Source organism: Musa acuminata, chromosome BXJ1-9 (genome assembly GCF_036884655.1).
Source record: "Musa acuminata AAA Group cultivar baxijiao chromosome BXJ1-9, Cavendish_Baxijiao_AAA, whole genome shotgun sequence".
Taxonomy (NCBI): domain Eukaryota; kingdom Viridiplantae; phylum Streptophyta; class Magnoliopsida; order Zingiberales; family Musaceae; genus Musa; species Musa acuminata.
The window spans coordinates 5,618,664-5,633,686 of record NC_088335.1 but is presented as its reverse complement, the minus strand read 5'-3'; the positions used below and the strand labels follow the sequence as shown (position 1 = coordinate 5,633,686).

The 15,023-nt window shown below is 36.7% G+C and overlaps 1 protein-coding gene across 1 annotated transcript; it reads right to left on the bottom strand.

The window, feature by feature from the left end:
* Nucleotides 1-6,685: 6,685 nt before the first annotated feature.
* On the bottom strand, nucleotides 6,686-14,169 carry LOC103997435 (protein PSK SIMULATOR 1). The gene is made up of 13 exons (XM_009418645.3): nucleotides 13,979-14,169; nucleotides 13,316-13,785; nucleotides 10,598-10,923; nucleotides 10,346-10,438; nucleotides 10,162-10,252; nucleotides 9,445-9,538; nucleotides 9,083-9,180; nucleotides 8,716-8,785; nucleotides 8,434-8,537; nucleotides 7,874-7,990; nucleotides 7,673-7,749; nucleotides 7,505-7,549; nucleotides 6,686-7,406 (listed from the first exon to the last, which is right to left on the bottom strand). Exons 2-13 carry the CDS (start codon nucleotides 13,625-13,627, stop codon nucleotides 6,884-6,886), a joined length of 1,950 nt encoding a protein of 649 aa, XP_009416920.2. The 5' UTR covers nucleotides 13,628-13,785; nucleotides 13,979-14,169; the 3' UTR covers nucleotides 6,686-6,883.
* Nucleotides 14,170-15,023: the final 854 nt, after the last annotated feature.

Sequence of the window (15,023 nt, the reverse complement as noted above, 5' to 3'; positions counted from 1 at the left end):
CATTATATATAATTTAATTCTTTTGATTCTTTCCAACCTCAGTCTATTCTTTTAGGTTATCTTACTTCATCTCTTATACGCATGAATGTTTCTATCGATACGCTGATGGTATTTACGAAGATCAAAGAAAAGAAGAAATGAACACCCATAACATCCAATTATTTTGGATCTCTCAAAGTTTGTCACTCTATTTTCTATCTCTAGAAATATGTGTTTGTTGACTAAGAGTTAAGATGTTCTTGATGACTTTTCGAATTACGTGACATATTGCTTAGCTCACATGAGGTATATATCGATGATGATGATCCCATTGCGATACAAAATTAGCATTATGCACCGAGTTATGTTTTTGATGGGATCCATGATTCGTTTCCAAGCATCATTATTTTTTGGATTGTGAGGTGACATATGTTTGACTAATCCAAGTCTACATGATGTACGTGAGAAAAGGGAGTAGCTAAAGATATGTAGAGGGATACTTGTCATTTCGAATCCTTCTTCTTTAGATAAAGATGGATCGTCCCATCCGAGCCAATCAATCATACTTGCATTAGCGATGCTCCAACCTAGTGACAAGCATAATGTCAAATCCTCTCGAGAATTCTTGCTGTCGAATTATCTTTCATGAGGAAAATGTCAATGTTGACTTTCGCTTCCTCTTGAATCCAACGTTGCTTTCTCATTCATTTTCATGTTTTCTTCATCATTCGATTTCATGAAAGATGATGGTGTATTATGGCTTAAGCATTTGATCGTGTAGTCATTTCATTATTATTCTCTTTCTTTTTCAACAAGGACATGAACCCTAATATAAACTTGCACGACTCAATTTGACATTTTGTTTATGTATAGTGCATGAGATTTATTTTCATACAAGTCGAATTTACGACACGATGAATTTGTATCCATCAAAGATAATAATAGATTTATGGAGCGATAAGTTCTTCTTGGCTAGCATTAGACTTGGAACAATCTAAATCCAGTTATATATTTGCTTGGACGTATGGAACATTTCAAAGGACTAAATTGTGCTCATGTGGGGAACAAATAATACGAAGATGCTTTGATGGTGACAAGGACGCGATGACATGCAAAGAACATGGTATTCGACTATCATCGTCATGTCGTAGTCATACTGTCGTCATGTCAAGTTTATGCCAATTGTCAGGAATAGTTTATTGATTGTCAATACCAATAATTCGGTAGGATGTCCGATCAATTTTGGTACAGTCATTTGACCCTTTTTTTGAATAATAATTTAAAAAAATTCTCTCTTTTTCTACTTTCCTCGAAAAATATTTTCAGAAAGAAACAAAAATTAATAATAGTAGGATTATAAATAATAAAATAATATTTTATTATTTTTAAGAGATTATCAATAATAGAAAGGGACAGAGAATATTAATTTTTTTTCAAAATTCTCAGAATAAAATTTTTTATCTAATACTTAAAATAGTCTAACTTGACACCCCAATCGTCTCTCGATTTTTCTTTCTTTTCCTATAGAGCGATCTACAAAATGAATTGATCCCGTTATAATGTTTTTACACTATATCGTAGTATTTTTAATGATATTGGAAAAACACTATAACGTACTAAAAAACATTAGAATACGATGTTTTTATACAAACCTTCTAAAAACATGTGTTCGTCGAATTTTACACAACGTCAAGGAAATGACTGTAACGTAGTTAAAAAATAATATTTTTATGTCTATGATTATTTTCTTACTTATGATAAGTATCGAAAACTATCATTTCAAGATATAAGTATGACAATTATTGAGGATCAATCAAGACTTATTACACAAATTCTTTATACGTGTCATATCAAAATAATATCTAAAAATTTATTTTTATTAATATATTTAATATTTTTCAATCGATAATCATTACGAAATGAATACTATAGAGAAAGACTTCTCTAACTACATTCTTATTTTGTATTCTTAGAACTCATGAACTCTAATGTTGATCTAAGTAGTCTTATAATCGAGTTAAGGAAAACATTCAAATAGAGATTGGATAATGAAACTCTTTTCAAATATAAGATAATTTTACCAACATACAAGTTATATCATAGGCTTGGCCAAATCTTCTTATACCTCCAAATCTCACTTTGCTCCAAATCCAATATATCCCTAATTTTGATTATGATAGTATTTAAAGATAATAATATAATATTAACTTATAACCAAAATTGACACTTAACAACAATATCATATTTTAACAACCAATGGATGCTGTAATTTAGCAAAACAAAGCTCATTAATCTACTTTCCTTTTCCTCCTTTCTCTGCTCTCTTACTCCCCCCACACATCTATGGATGGAAACTTCCTCCTACCTATCCTATTCTTTCCCATCAATATTGTTTCTGTCAACCCGTGACCAAATGGATAAGATGGAATTCTCTCTCTCTCTGTCTCTCTCACATCACTACGTTGAGGTTCTGTATTCCTAGGTTTAGGTTTCCTCACTCAAAGTGGATTGAGATGTTGGGATGACGATGGATGAGACATATACTGATTTCACTTGAGCATGAATAGTTATGTTAGAACATAGGATGAATTTGCACCTCGATAAATAAGTAGTCACTCTATTCTTCTCTCTCTTTTCAAGCATATTAGATAAAGTGAAGAGGAGCTCAAGAACTTATATCTATAAAACTTTAGGAATCAATCTTGGAAAGATATGCCTAATTGCTTGTTGGTTGCTTGCAAACTCATGCAAGCATGCATTGGTTTAGTAGATCTTAATTTGTCAATCTAAAAGTTATCTAAGATAATTTGCTCGTCGTAATGCATAAAAAGAAATCGAGATCGAAAATATTAGATTTGTCGTGTTTGACTTCCTAACTAAAATAGAGAAATTAAGTCCTTTATTATTGATTTTTATATTTCTTTTCGTCGAGGTTTTTGGATAGAAGTAGACATTAAATTTTGATTAGTGCACTCATTAAATTTAGGAAATTACCAATGTTTGCAATATAGTCTCACTTTGATTAAATTATTTCTCTCTCTCTCTCTCTCTCTCTCTCTCTCTCTCTCTCTCTCTCTCTCATTAGAATTACTTTTATCTCACCACTAACCCAAAATACATGTCCATATAATTACATGATTTTCTTCCTATATTTGGATTTTTTTCATATATACACAATCCATGTATATGATAAACTCAAATTAAACGCCCTAAAAGAATTTTGAGAGATTTGAAGAAGCACTATCTTTTTGAAAGGTTCAATACATTTATCATTAGCCAACGTTGCGTTTCTTTAGAGAACATATAGTGTGAATCAAATTCGCATTTGAATCGAAATTGAGATACCGATGAAAATTCTTTCCTTCTAATCAGATAAGAACTCTGAAAGAAATGACACTACTAAACTGTTTCAAAGATAAGAAGGAAAACAATGTCAGCAAAATAAGGGGATGACAATGTTAGATGTCCCACTCTGATATGGCCTCATGACACAGAAAACTGCGAGCGATGGCAGACTAGCCCGTATGTTGAGTTATCCAAACTGACCCTTGGGTCCTTGACAAGGTAGAGAGAGAGAGAGAGAGAGAGAGAGAGAGAGAGAGAGAGAGAGAGAGAGAGAGAGAGAGAGAGAGAGAGATGATATGTACAAACACTACATATACCCTAACATAAAGTGCTAAAATGCTACATGATTTGATGGTCGTGATGGTCCAATATTGGCCGAAAAATAAGCTCGAGGTGGCTCCTTTTCAACAAAGCCACAGTTGACTAAAGCATGAAAATATATGAGGAGGAGAGGCAGCTGATGAGCTGCAACCAGTCAACCGGCATCAGTATTCTCGCAAAAGGAAAACAGAAGCGTACAGAGCGAAAGAAAGCCATGAAGAGCTGCTGCATTCTAACTTTTTAAGGTTACATGATGGAATGGAACATGCATCACTGTAGGTGATCGGTAGCATCGACACACACTCAACAGATTCTCACTGTGACCCTCCATTAGTGAACATGTATCTTGACAGTGCCACTGCACTTTCCACGGCCAAGACTTCCCCCGGCCATCGTCAAGTCCATGCCTGAAATGATCATTTACTTCCATCAATTCATTAGATAGGAGATGAAACACAAAGTTGACTTGTGTGTGTGTGTGTGTATGAAGAGCTTTTGTTTCTTCTTTTGTAACCCTAGAAAGTGAGTCTGAGAAGATGTCCTCAGCTCATGCCTGCTTTTGTTGGATCCAAATATATATCACGGTCTCCTTTTGCTAGTGCACAAGGGCCGTCGGCCACTACACGATTCGACTCTCCTTTTGAGCCATCATCAAGCCTCCTGGACGTACTGTGTAGCGACAAGGAAAGAACACTGTGTCCTTTTGCTAGTAGTGGATGAAGAGAGGGAGGCCAATTGACCTCCGTGGAAGAGCATGGTGGCTTCACTCCCCATGCAATACATCCCCTCTTGGTGGGCAACGACGACCGACGTGCTTCATCAAAAAAGAAGCCACAGCGGCGGTGTCGAGGAAGACGAAGGAACGTGTCAAAGAATGGTCTCACACTGCCCCCACTCATCGGTGCGGTGGGCAACAAATACTATAAGCTGCTCAAAGAGCTCTCCAAATGACTTCATCAGATTGGACCCGAGGAACCTCAATTGTCATTGAGTTGAGTTGGAACCAACTCACTCATCATCATCATCGATCCCCACTAGCTTACTCATTCTGTCATGCCTCGTGACGATGAGGAGGATTAGTCACATCTCACCCAACACCTTCCTTGTTCTCCACATGCCTTTTGAGAATGCCATACATATATATACATCTTGCCATCGTTTGATCAGGTAGGAGTGGTTGTGACAAAGAACAACACACTTGTCATCCAAGTCCACCGACATGTTTGCTTGGGCAGTACAAAGTAAACTAGCTAGTGGAGTTGCAGCGTATTGGTTGAAGTCACTTGAGCATGGAAGTAGGGCTTAGCATGTCTCGACACCTTTCCCATGTTTGTGTTGCTGTTCATATTAAATTCCCTACGACCAAAGGAGAGAAAGCGACTTCAATCTGATCTTGACAAACTCATGTGTTGCATTAGGGTTTTTGGATCTTCTCAACCTACCATGGCCACAAGAGAGTGCTTCAAGTCACGTAGCTGCACTGTGTATAAGAAAAGGAAATGCTAGGTCGGCTAAGCTTCTTACACATGCAATGAATGTTGTGTGAACTCTAATTCGCCATATGGAAATGGTGATTGTTGCTTATCAACATGAAGACTAGCGTGATAAGGTCATTTTATTTTTATATTGGTTGGAGAGTTGGAAAGTTAATGTCTAATAAAGAGCCAAAAGTAGTTGTCTTTTGGATCTATCGTGAAAGGACAAAATCGAAAGTCCACAATTTTTAGATCTATCATGAAAGGATGAAATCGTATCTCATATCGTGTAGATACCTAAAAGAAATAATTTCTTATGGCTCGAAGAGCTTACGCTAGAATGACTAGTATGGATGCAGTGAAAAATTTCTCATGATAATGTGACTCAAAGAGCTCGCACCAATAATATGGATCTATTTAAAGCGAATAATTTCTCACGATAAATAAGAAAGAGCTTATTAGCTTATCATAGTCTTATTATCTTATGAAAATTTATTTTGTGAAATGAAATATATTTGACATTTCTCTACATTTGAGTAGTTTGAACATATCGAAAAATTCATCTTTAACATGTTATTCATAGAAAAGATATCATCATAAATTTTGTTCATCATCTCAAATTCTGAAGTGATCTATCTCTTTATAAGTTTCTCTTAGTTCTAAGATGCATTTGTAGCCAGCCCTATACCAACTTAAGCTCTTCTCGGAACAACATATATATACTCTTTGTTGTGCATACATTTCCAGGTGTTAAATCAAATTTAAAGTTTAATTTAATATTCCGACAAAGAGAACAAAGTCTTTTCTTTTCTAAAGCAAAGAAAAAAAAAGAAAGATAAAAGACACAGTTACACAGAAGACATCACTCAAATATAAGACCACAAAGACCAGCCAATGTAGGGGAGCAGACACCGCTCCATTGTCATGCACTTCACCTGTTCCCTGACATGATGGCTTCGACATTGCAGTGTGCACTAAAGCTTCAGCAAGCAGGCATGGCCTGCCTCACTGCCTTCCGGCCTTTTACTAGGCAAGATGGGAGCAGGCACCGTAAAGCTCTTTGCAGTCTGCCAATGGAGTTGCATCACTTTTGGCAGCAATGCTTATCTTCAAGCGATGGGCAGTAGAGGGGAGTGATGCACATAATTGGTCCTTCCTCCGCCACACAGCAAACAAGAGTTGGATTGAGGAAATTTAAGCTCTAGTTGGGCAGCCTGGTAGAGACTAGTAATTCTTGTGTGTGTTATAGGCTCCATATTTGTATTATCAGGTTAGATAAATCCCAGTTTATTTGTAAGTGTTAAATAGTTAAGTAATAATATTATATACAAAATATATGTCGTCAAAATGATAATATTGAGATGAATGTGTGTAGTTTCCAGAAAGGATAAGAAAAAAATATAGCCTTCATCAGAGATAAGATGAATGAAATGCATAAAAGACCACCTTATGAATTATAGTTACTATTAGATAAGAAAAGGTAAGAGGAAATGTAAGAAGACATCACTAGAAAAGAGAAGTAAGAATTTTAAGTACTTTTAATTTAACTAAGTATGTTCTGTGCATGAAGATTGAATGACACCTTGTATATTTTCACAAATCAATGATGATAGGCATCTCTAATATTACTTATAATACATTCACTCGTTCTCTTTCAACAAGTCTGGTTTATATTACAGAGCTTGTCAACCCTCAAGCAAGTACATGAGATGCAGATGGCCTGCTAACCATATCAATCAACTGGATCATCCATAACATTCAGCTTATAGGTTGCTAAGGCTGTCCACTCTATCAATTATATCCAAAACTTTGATCCGATCGATGTCAAAATCGATAACGGGGGCGACAGACTGTCGCCTCATCAAGGAGAACTCTTTTGAAATCTCGTTCCTAGGGCAGTGACTGCTGCTCTTGCTCAACCTGTCATCCTTTCTCAACCTCGCTCCGCCGATTTCGAATTCCTGGCTTTTGCTTCTCCCCAGGGTGCGTCTTCTGAAGTCGACATCTCGGAGCATTTTTTGCTCTTCTGGGGTGAGCTTGGAAGATGGAGAGGCAGATTTGTTCATGGGCGAAGACACAGGTGACCTCTTCTTTTTAGGTGATCGAATTGGCGACTTGTTGGGAGACCTAAGAGCTGTGTTCCCAGGTCTGCTGTGGGTGATCAGGTGATGGAGCCACAGGACCAAATCGAGTATGTATGCATCTGTCTTGTCCTTATCTGCATGATGAAGCGTCTCTATCTTGATCAAGTCGGTATGCCCAGGAAGCCTCCGGTTCATTTCGATGCTGAAATTTAAAATATGCATATAATGTCAAATCGCTAACTCTTCGATGGGAAAGATGTCAATTCTTTCATAAAAGGAAGCAATGAAACAGTCACTGACCCTGTGTTTGCCCATTCCCCGACCCAACCAAAACCATGGTGTACTCTGATGACCATATTGCATTGACAAATAGGAAAAGAAAAAAGTGTCACTCGATAAATCGAAGGTTCCAAATAAGCAAACAGAGAGCTGGGACAGCGCATTCAAGTATATTGCTGTTAGAATTACCTGGTTGTGTTGTTTGCTATTGGCACAAGCCACTGCAAAGTTTTCTCCATTTCAGCTTTGATTTGAGGAACTGTTAGCTGCAAGTGATAAAAGAACAACAATAAAAAGACAGAAAGACAGAATAGTAGATGATGAAGATTTATTAAATGCTGGTTAGAAATCCTTTAGTAGCAAGGGAAAAAGCTATCAAGGAGAACATACCTCTTCCTTGACCTGAAAGGATTGTAACTTGGACCGCAGTGCAGATTTTATACCGGGTGGCAGTCCTTGGTACAATGCGTCCCTATTGTTTGGTGGCACAGAAATTGATCGTGAAACCTGATATACTCAGAGAACATAATAATCAGAATATGTTGTCGATATGCGCATCAAAGAGATAGAAGGCAATACAAAAATGTAAATGCAAAGACAGCAATAATGAGAACATAGTGTTGGTATGCCCACAAAAAAAGAATACAAGGCAGAGCTGTTTATATAAGTGACAAAAATGCAACTGGGGAAATGGAAGCCAAATCGAATTATATGAACAAAACATGCGAAGGAAGACACAAATGCAGAGCATACTCTGAATAATTTCAACATTTCAAATATGCATAACTTGATATATTTCATGAACAAGAAACAAAAAATGTCATATTACATTCCATATTGAACCAACCAAGAAAATTTAACCTCAAGGAACAATGTCAAAACAGAAAACACAAACAGGTGTTGACAATTATCATGCAGAATGGATATGAAAACAAAGAAAAGGATCTTACAAGAGTGTCAACTTGAATAATAATATTTGCATAATGCAGTGCAAGGCCAGTTGGCCCAAGTCTTTGCTGGCCGCTGATGGACCCTTCAACAGGTTTATCCCCATCTACGATTGAAAGAAGATATAATGAATCATTTTGATATGAGGCAAATAACAAATAAAAAATAATGATATGAAAAAGCAATTTCCAAAAAAATTGCATCCTCAAAGAGATATTTAGTGATTTCCTCTATTATGCTGGTGCAAAAAAAAAAAGCATCATGTGAAAATAGGAAAAATGTACCAGCACTTCCAAAGGCATGATGAATTTGCAGATGCAAGAAATGGACAATGTCCACAAGCTTCATCATAACCTGTAACAAAGGTTTGATTAGTTGGTTTTTCTCAGTAAAAAAATACACATCGTTATGATAGCCGATGTGGATATATTTGAAGAAGTACAGGTTCAATGATCATTAGTGTGCAGAAGTACAGATTCAATGATATCATAAGTACATAGTTGATTATGATAGCCGAACATATGAACTCCAAAAGGGTTTATCACACCATTGGATATATAATGCAGAATCATGGCTTGAAGGTGGTGATTCATGGACAATGATGATTAAATACTCCCAACAGTCACATGTAAATCAGTACCACCTGCTTACCTCTTCCAAATTCCGTGTCCAAAGTGATTTTTTCTTTAAGTTTTTAACATGCTTTTGTTGGCTCTTCAGCTCTTGTCGTAGTATTTGTAGATTGTCCCCTGGATGTAAAGAGAGGCATGTAAGGTCACAAATGAGTCGCAGAAACTACATGAGCAACATACATACTGACCCTACTGAGGTAAAGTAAATTAAGTCACAATTTTCACCATGAACAAAATGTTGATGATAACATGCTGTAGCAATCTCCACATCATTTTAAACATAAGCAGAAAAAAGTAGTTTGTAGACAAGCTGATTTTGACATAATAAAACCATGCACAATGATGAAGTGCCACAAAATTTGATGTACTAGAAAAATGTACCTCTTTGAGCTGCAACCAAATTCTTCTCCTCTTGGAGTTTCCGCCTGTAATCTTGCTCATATTTATCCAAGGCATGTAACTCGTGGTAAAGCTCCTACGAGGCAGAAAAATCAATAATTACGCAACAATAAGTTGGACTACAGTTAAAAACAGTACGTAGTGTTTAACAAGCAAGAAAAGATCCCTAAAACTGCCATACAGAAGATCTGGCACTGTTGTCAAAATAGCAAAGTTTCTTTTTCTCTTAAATAAACAACCATTAAAATATCCAGCTGACCTTTTGAAACAAGGGTATAGCACTTATTGATGGAGTGCTAACAGATATACTAGTATTACATGCACTTCCAGTGCAATTGATACTTAAAATCCACATTATGCTGAATAGTTATCATGGAAACATCAGCCATTTGGAAAAGAAAAAGAAGGAAACCAACAGATATTATATGCAACAAATTCCTTAAAAGATAATGGTTAACATAATAGGCACATGTCATCAAAATGTCATCAAGGGCACAGCAACAGTAGTTTAAAGATCATCTTAATCAAAAGTGAATTTTAAATGGTTGACCATACTCTTCGAGAGTATCATCATTTTTCGATAGCTCAAATTCAGATTGCACATTTAGTCATTAAAATTTCATAATTAGCAAAACTTTTAGCAACAATATAGTCACAGGCTCACAGCATTCATTAACTACCAAATATCCGAGCACTCACAGCTGTATAATGAACCAACGTCATCAAGTATTCCATTTCCTCTGATGCCGTTTCCTTTAGCTTCTGCTGAGGTGTAAGATCAGACTCCAACCTGGAATTGAAAAGAAAAGCAGAAATATGATTTTTTCAACACTAATAAAACAAAGTCAAGTAATGTACAAATGTGGACATGTTCAAGTTTTACTTGTCAAAGTAGCGTTCTAAGTTGTGCCATTGAGGATCTTTGCAGCGATTTCCAAATCGAATAATCTCCCCAGAAAATACTTTCAACTCTTCCCTGTTGAATGGACACAAGAAACACAAAGGTTTATTTTAAGATGCGTTGAAGACCTTATAACTAAAGTTATGATAATCGAGTAGCACCAATACTAAGATTCTTTTTCATGAAAAATACTTATGAAATTAACATAGCAACAGTTTTAAGTCTATCATTCACCTTTTGTCTGCAGCAGCTATTCTCAATAATTCAAGCATATCTTTAGAAACTAAGCATTGCACCCCTTCTGAAGGAAGCACCACTTCTTTCAAATGCTTTATATTTTTTCTCGACAGTGACTGCATGAGATTAGAACCTTTCACTATTGTGTTGGCAACCTCAAAAGCCAAAATAGAAATCTTGTTGCCTTTTGATATGACCCCTGAGACAAAGCCACTCCCAGAGTTCAAATTTGTCATGCTACTACCAACTATGTCCAACATATTCACTGCCTTCCCAAGTCCAACGGTACCAGCCCTGCCCAAGAGTGAGCTCACTTCTGAGACCTGGAACAAATCAAAAAGGAAAACATCAATGACCAATGCTTTGCAGGAGAATCTAAACCAGAGCACTTTAGAAAATGTTCATATGGGCCTTGCTTAAACGAAATTATTGAAGTAGTAGTCAAATCATGCCTGATTCTATTAGATTAATATTGAATAAGTCAAGCACATAAACATCTTAGCTACTTCAGTAAAATTATACACTAAAACAACCAACCATAGAAACCACATTAAAAATAAAGACAAAAAGGAAAAAAACACCACAAAATCTTTCCCTGACTCGGCTGTTTGAGGTCTGCATCTCAGATTATTCTGTCATGTGCATTTATATGAGCGACTACATATGCTACACATGTTCATATTCCATATATTACTTCAAAACAGTTGCAAATGCCAACTGCCTAACTGCCGAGTTCTAAATCTCACAGAAAAAATTGCAGAACTCTTAGACCACTAGAAGAAAATTAATTCCTTCCCCTTTTCAACAGTGTGTATATTATTTTTGTTCATAATATGACCCATCTCTGATTGATGTTCAAACAACTTTCACAAATTATACATAACAAGAACTTTCACAGATTGACCAACCTACAAATCAAAATTTTAGAATTAACATGGACTTCATACATAATTAAGAAGAGCAAGAAATGGGATTGCTTACTCCGGTATGATTTGAGCGCCAAAGATTTGTGTCACTGAATGTTAAATATCACCTTCCTACTTGTAAAGGCAACTTTGACCTTCCCCGCTGCTGGCGGGATATAATGCGAAATTTGAGTTCCAAATTTGTTTTCTTTTTACTTTGGAAAAGTATAGATAGTTCATCATTTCAGTCACAATAAGTATTTCGCTAGGTCAACAATCTATCTGTATAGTTACTATAATTAGCATGGTGAGTTGGGGATCGTATACGAACTAACAAAATGAATATTGTTACTAACTTGTTCTATAACTAAAAACAATTAAGATATTGTAGTAGACTGACAGAGGTTATCATATCCTTGTTGATACTTTATCTTTTTTTCTCACTAAATTTGTTTGAAAATAATCTCCTCCACAAAATTCTCCCAGCTAGTCACTTTCTCTCTGTGGCCATCATGCAACTATGTTCTCATCAGTATGAACTCTTCTAGTTTTTGTCTATGTGCTAACTGTGTAACTATGTTTGCATCAGGTATGAATCATACTGTTCTCCATTCTCATATTTTACCAAATTAATGTATGCCACTTGTTCTTGGAAAATCCTTGGCCTAAAAGATATATTCTAATGTTGGCTTCTAGCAAAATACTCACTCCTAAACTGTGCACATGAGACTGATCTAATATGCAAAAGGAAAGTAATATATGCAGGTCTGATATCCTAAACCAGAGGCTGGGTGCATCATCAAAGGCATGAAATGCTGGAAACAAAAGGAGAGAAGAATTTGTACAACCTTAACTTGATACTTATGAGTTTCTAAATATAAAGGGCATTGATCTTTTACTAGCCATGTTCCGGCAATAGGGACTAGCTTGGTGCACAACAGGTATTATTTCCTTTTGCTGATGATTCAGTGCCATGACTCTTTTGTTATTTAGCTTCTCTCCTAGGTGCTTTAGTTTCTCATTTGGCCATTACCATTGTAATCATGTATGACAATGGCCCACACAAAGAATACATATTACTTTCCGAAAATTCAAGTAAAGCATTATTAATGAGAAAAAAAATTCAAGCAGAAGAACCCCCTGAAATGAAATTGATCCATGAAACTATGAACTGATGAGAATTCCTTATTTCTCTCTGCTCAACGTTACAGGACCTGAACTTATGTTGTTTCATTAATTTCCTCTTAACAGTTTCATTTATAAGAAAAGAAAAAAAAAATCTGGTTGCATCTTGTGAAATGTCTCTGTATTGGTTAAGTAGACCAAAACAAATGTTATTATTACGCTAGAAGATCATCGAGAAGACGGTTTATACATATTCTATTATGTAAGAGCTTCTTCAATGGAAAGCAGGAACAAACTTGTCAAAACACAACCACTAGGAACATAGACTTTGGCAATGCCATAATCAGCATAAATGAAATAGCATGAGTTCTTCATGATTCTTAAGTTGATATTTGATAGCTTCCAAACATTCTTGCGTGCACACTAGTTATTAACATTAGGTGGATTTTGAGGCCATAATTAATCATTGTTTACAAACTTTTAGCAGCACCAGAATAAGAATGGGATTGGATTGCCCACTAAATAGACCATAAATAGCATCTACGGCAAATGCACACAAACACATGGGGCATTATGTTAATTCGATGCCAGTTAACATGATGTAACCTAACGTGCTAGCACGAACAAAAGAATTATCAAAAGAAAAGACCTTTTCTTTTCGGTTATAATGCAAGAAAATACTTGCCTTGGTTGTCCCAGATTTTCCAGAGGCTGTTGGCTTTTCCATAGTGGTTTTAGATTTCTGTGAAGAAGCCCTGGACAATTTCGGCTCCACAGCACCAGATTCAATGATCCCAAAGCCATCCATTGCTGCAAACGGGTAGGGATCTTCACTTAACTGTTTCTTAGGTTCTTCCTGTGGCAAGGTCTTGTAAATGCCCTGCCCCTTCCCATGAGTCTCATAAGGAAACGCATACTGGCCTCCAAATCCATTTTGTAAGGTGATCTCACTAGGCGATCTATCTACCACAGCCATCTTCGAGCAAAACACCCCCATGGTACCAACCTTTCTGTACTAACTCAATTCCGCCTCTTTCTTCTCATACAGCAAGACGTGAACTATAAATCAGCGGAATTAAATGGCGCATCACACCAAGAACCCCAAAATCTGATCCGATTTTGACCGCAGCAGGAGCCCCAATGCAACAAGAAACTCTGAAATCGAAAAGGAACCATCTTTACACCGAATTCACCAAACCAAGAGCAAAATACCAAGGAACAGAGGAATAAAACGCCAAAACAACACGAAACAAGGAAGAATCAGGTCACAACCGCGTCGGAAAACGATTAATCGATCGGAAAGACCAAAAAGCTCCAACCTTTGGACCACCAAACAGCAAGAACATACCCGTCAGGAGCGAGGATTGCGGCTTAAATTAGATCGACCGGTCGGCCAAGATGAGATCTTTCGACTGGCGACGGCGTCAGGAGAGGGCTTCAAAGGGATGCGAGGCGAGAGAGGGGAGAAGACCGATGAAGCGAGGACTAAAAGTTTGACGCGTTCCTAACTCTCCACACCACCAAAGCAAGGCCATTCAAAAGTCCACCCACCCACAGCTTTAAGCCCAACCCCACCCCATTGACTGTGGTGAAGCTGGTCAAACCCAACCCCTCCCTTCTCATTTCGTCGGTGCAGTATGAACAACAACAACTAAGCTTAGCTCATTGTTATCATCCATGTCAAAATTGAACATGATTTGGAATTTTAATTGACTGCCATATTGATATCCATACCAAACATTTTTAATCTGCATGATTCAAATTATTAGGAACATATACTTTCTTCTGCTCAATTGGTTTGATACAACTTTATTTTTGGGTACAAGAAGTCTATGAAGACTTTTTGAAGTGCTATCTGACCTTGCTAATTTGCATCCTTAAACAATTGAAGGTTTGGGTGTAAAGTATTGACCTATTATTGTCTTGTAATTGTTTTCAATCTATTTGTATCATAAAGGAACTATTTGAAACCTTATCCCATCAAGATGGAATTGGCTGTGTGCAGCATAACCATATGACTTCCTGCCATTGGTAATTGGAAAAGCTGTTCAACTGGTATGCCAATCAAAATATATAAGAAACAACACTTTTATTCCCTTTTTCTTTAGATTGCCAAAAGTCAAATACCAGAATGCTCAAATCCATGCCAACATCAAGCTAAATGCATTGACAAATCTACTGGATCAGCAGTTGCCAAGTATCTTGGACCTTGTAATATGCCTAAAAAACAATGCAGATTTGGATACTGTGCAACCATATTGATCATGAGCTTCTTCCAGCTGACCACAATGTCGTACCTTCATCCTCACATAAACAACTCAAGAACACACAGTCAAACAAAGTATGGCGACATCAGAGCTACATACACAGCACATGCAAGTAGAAAGACTCTG

Excerpts from the sequence above, each read along its gene's own strand:
- LOC103997435 (XM_009418645.3), bottom strand. The coding sequence starts at position 13,627 with ATGGGGGTGTTTTGCTCGAAGATGGCTGTGGTAGATAGATCGCCTAGT. Across the intron at positions 7,550-7,672 it reads ATAGCAAACAACACAACCAG|AGTACACCATGGTTTTGGTT; the intron begins GTAATTCTAACA and ends TATGGTCATCAG. Across the intron at positions 7,407-7,504 it reads GGGGAATGGGCAAACACAGG|CATCGAAATGAACCGGAGGC; the intron begins GTCAGTGACTGT and ends TTTAAATTTCAG.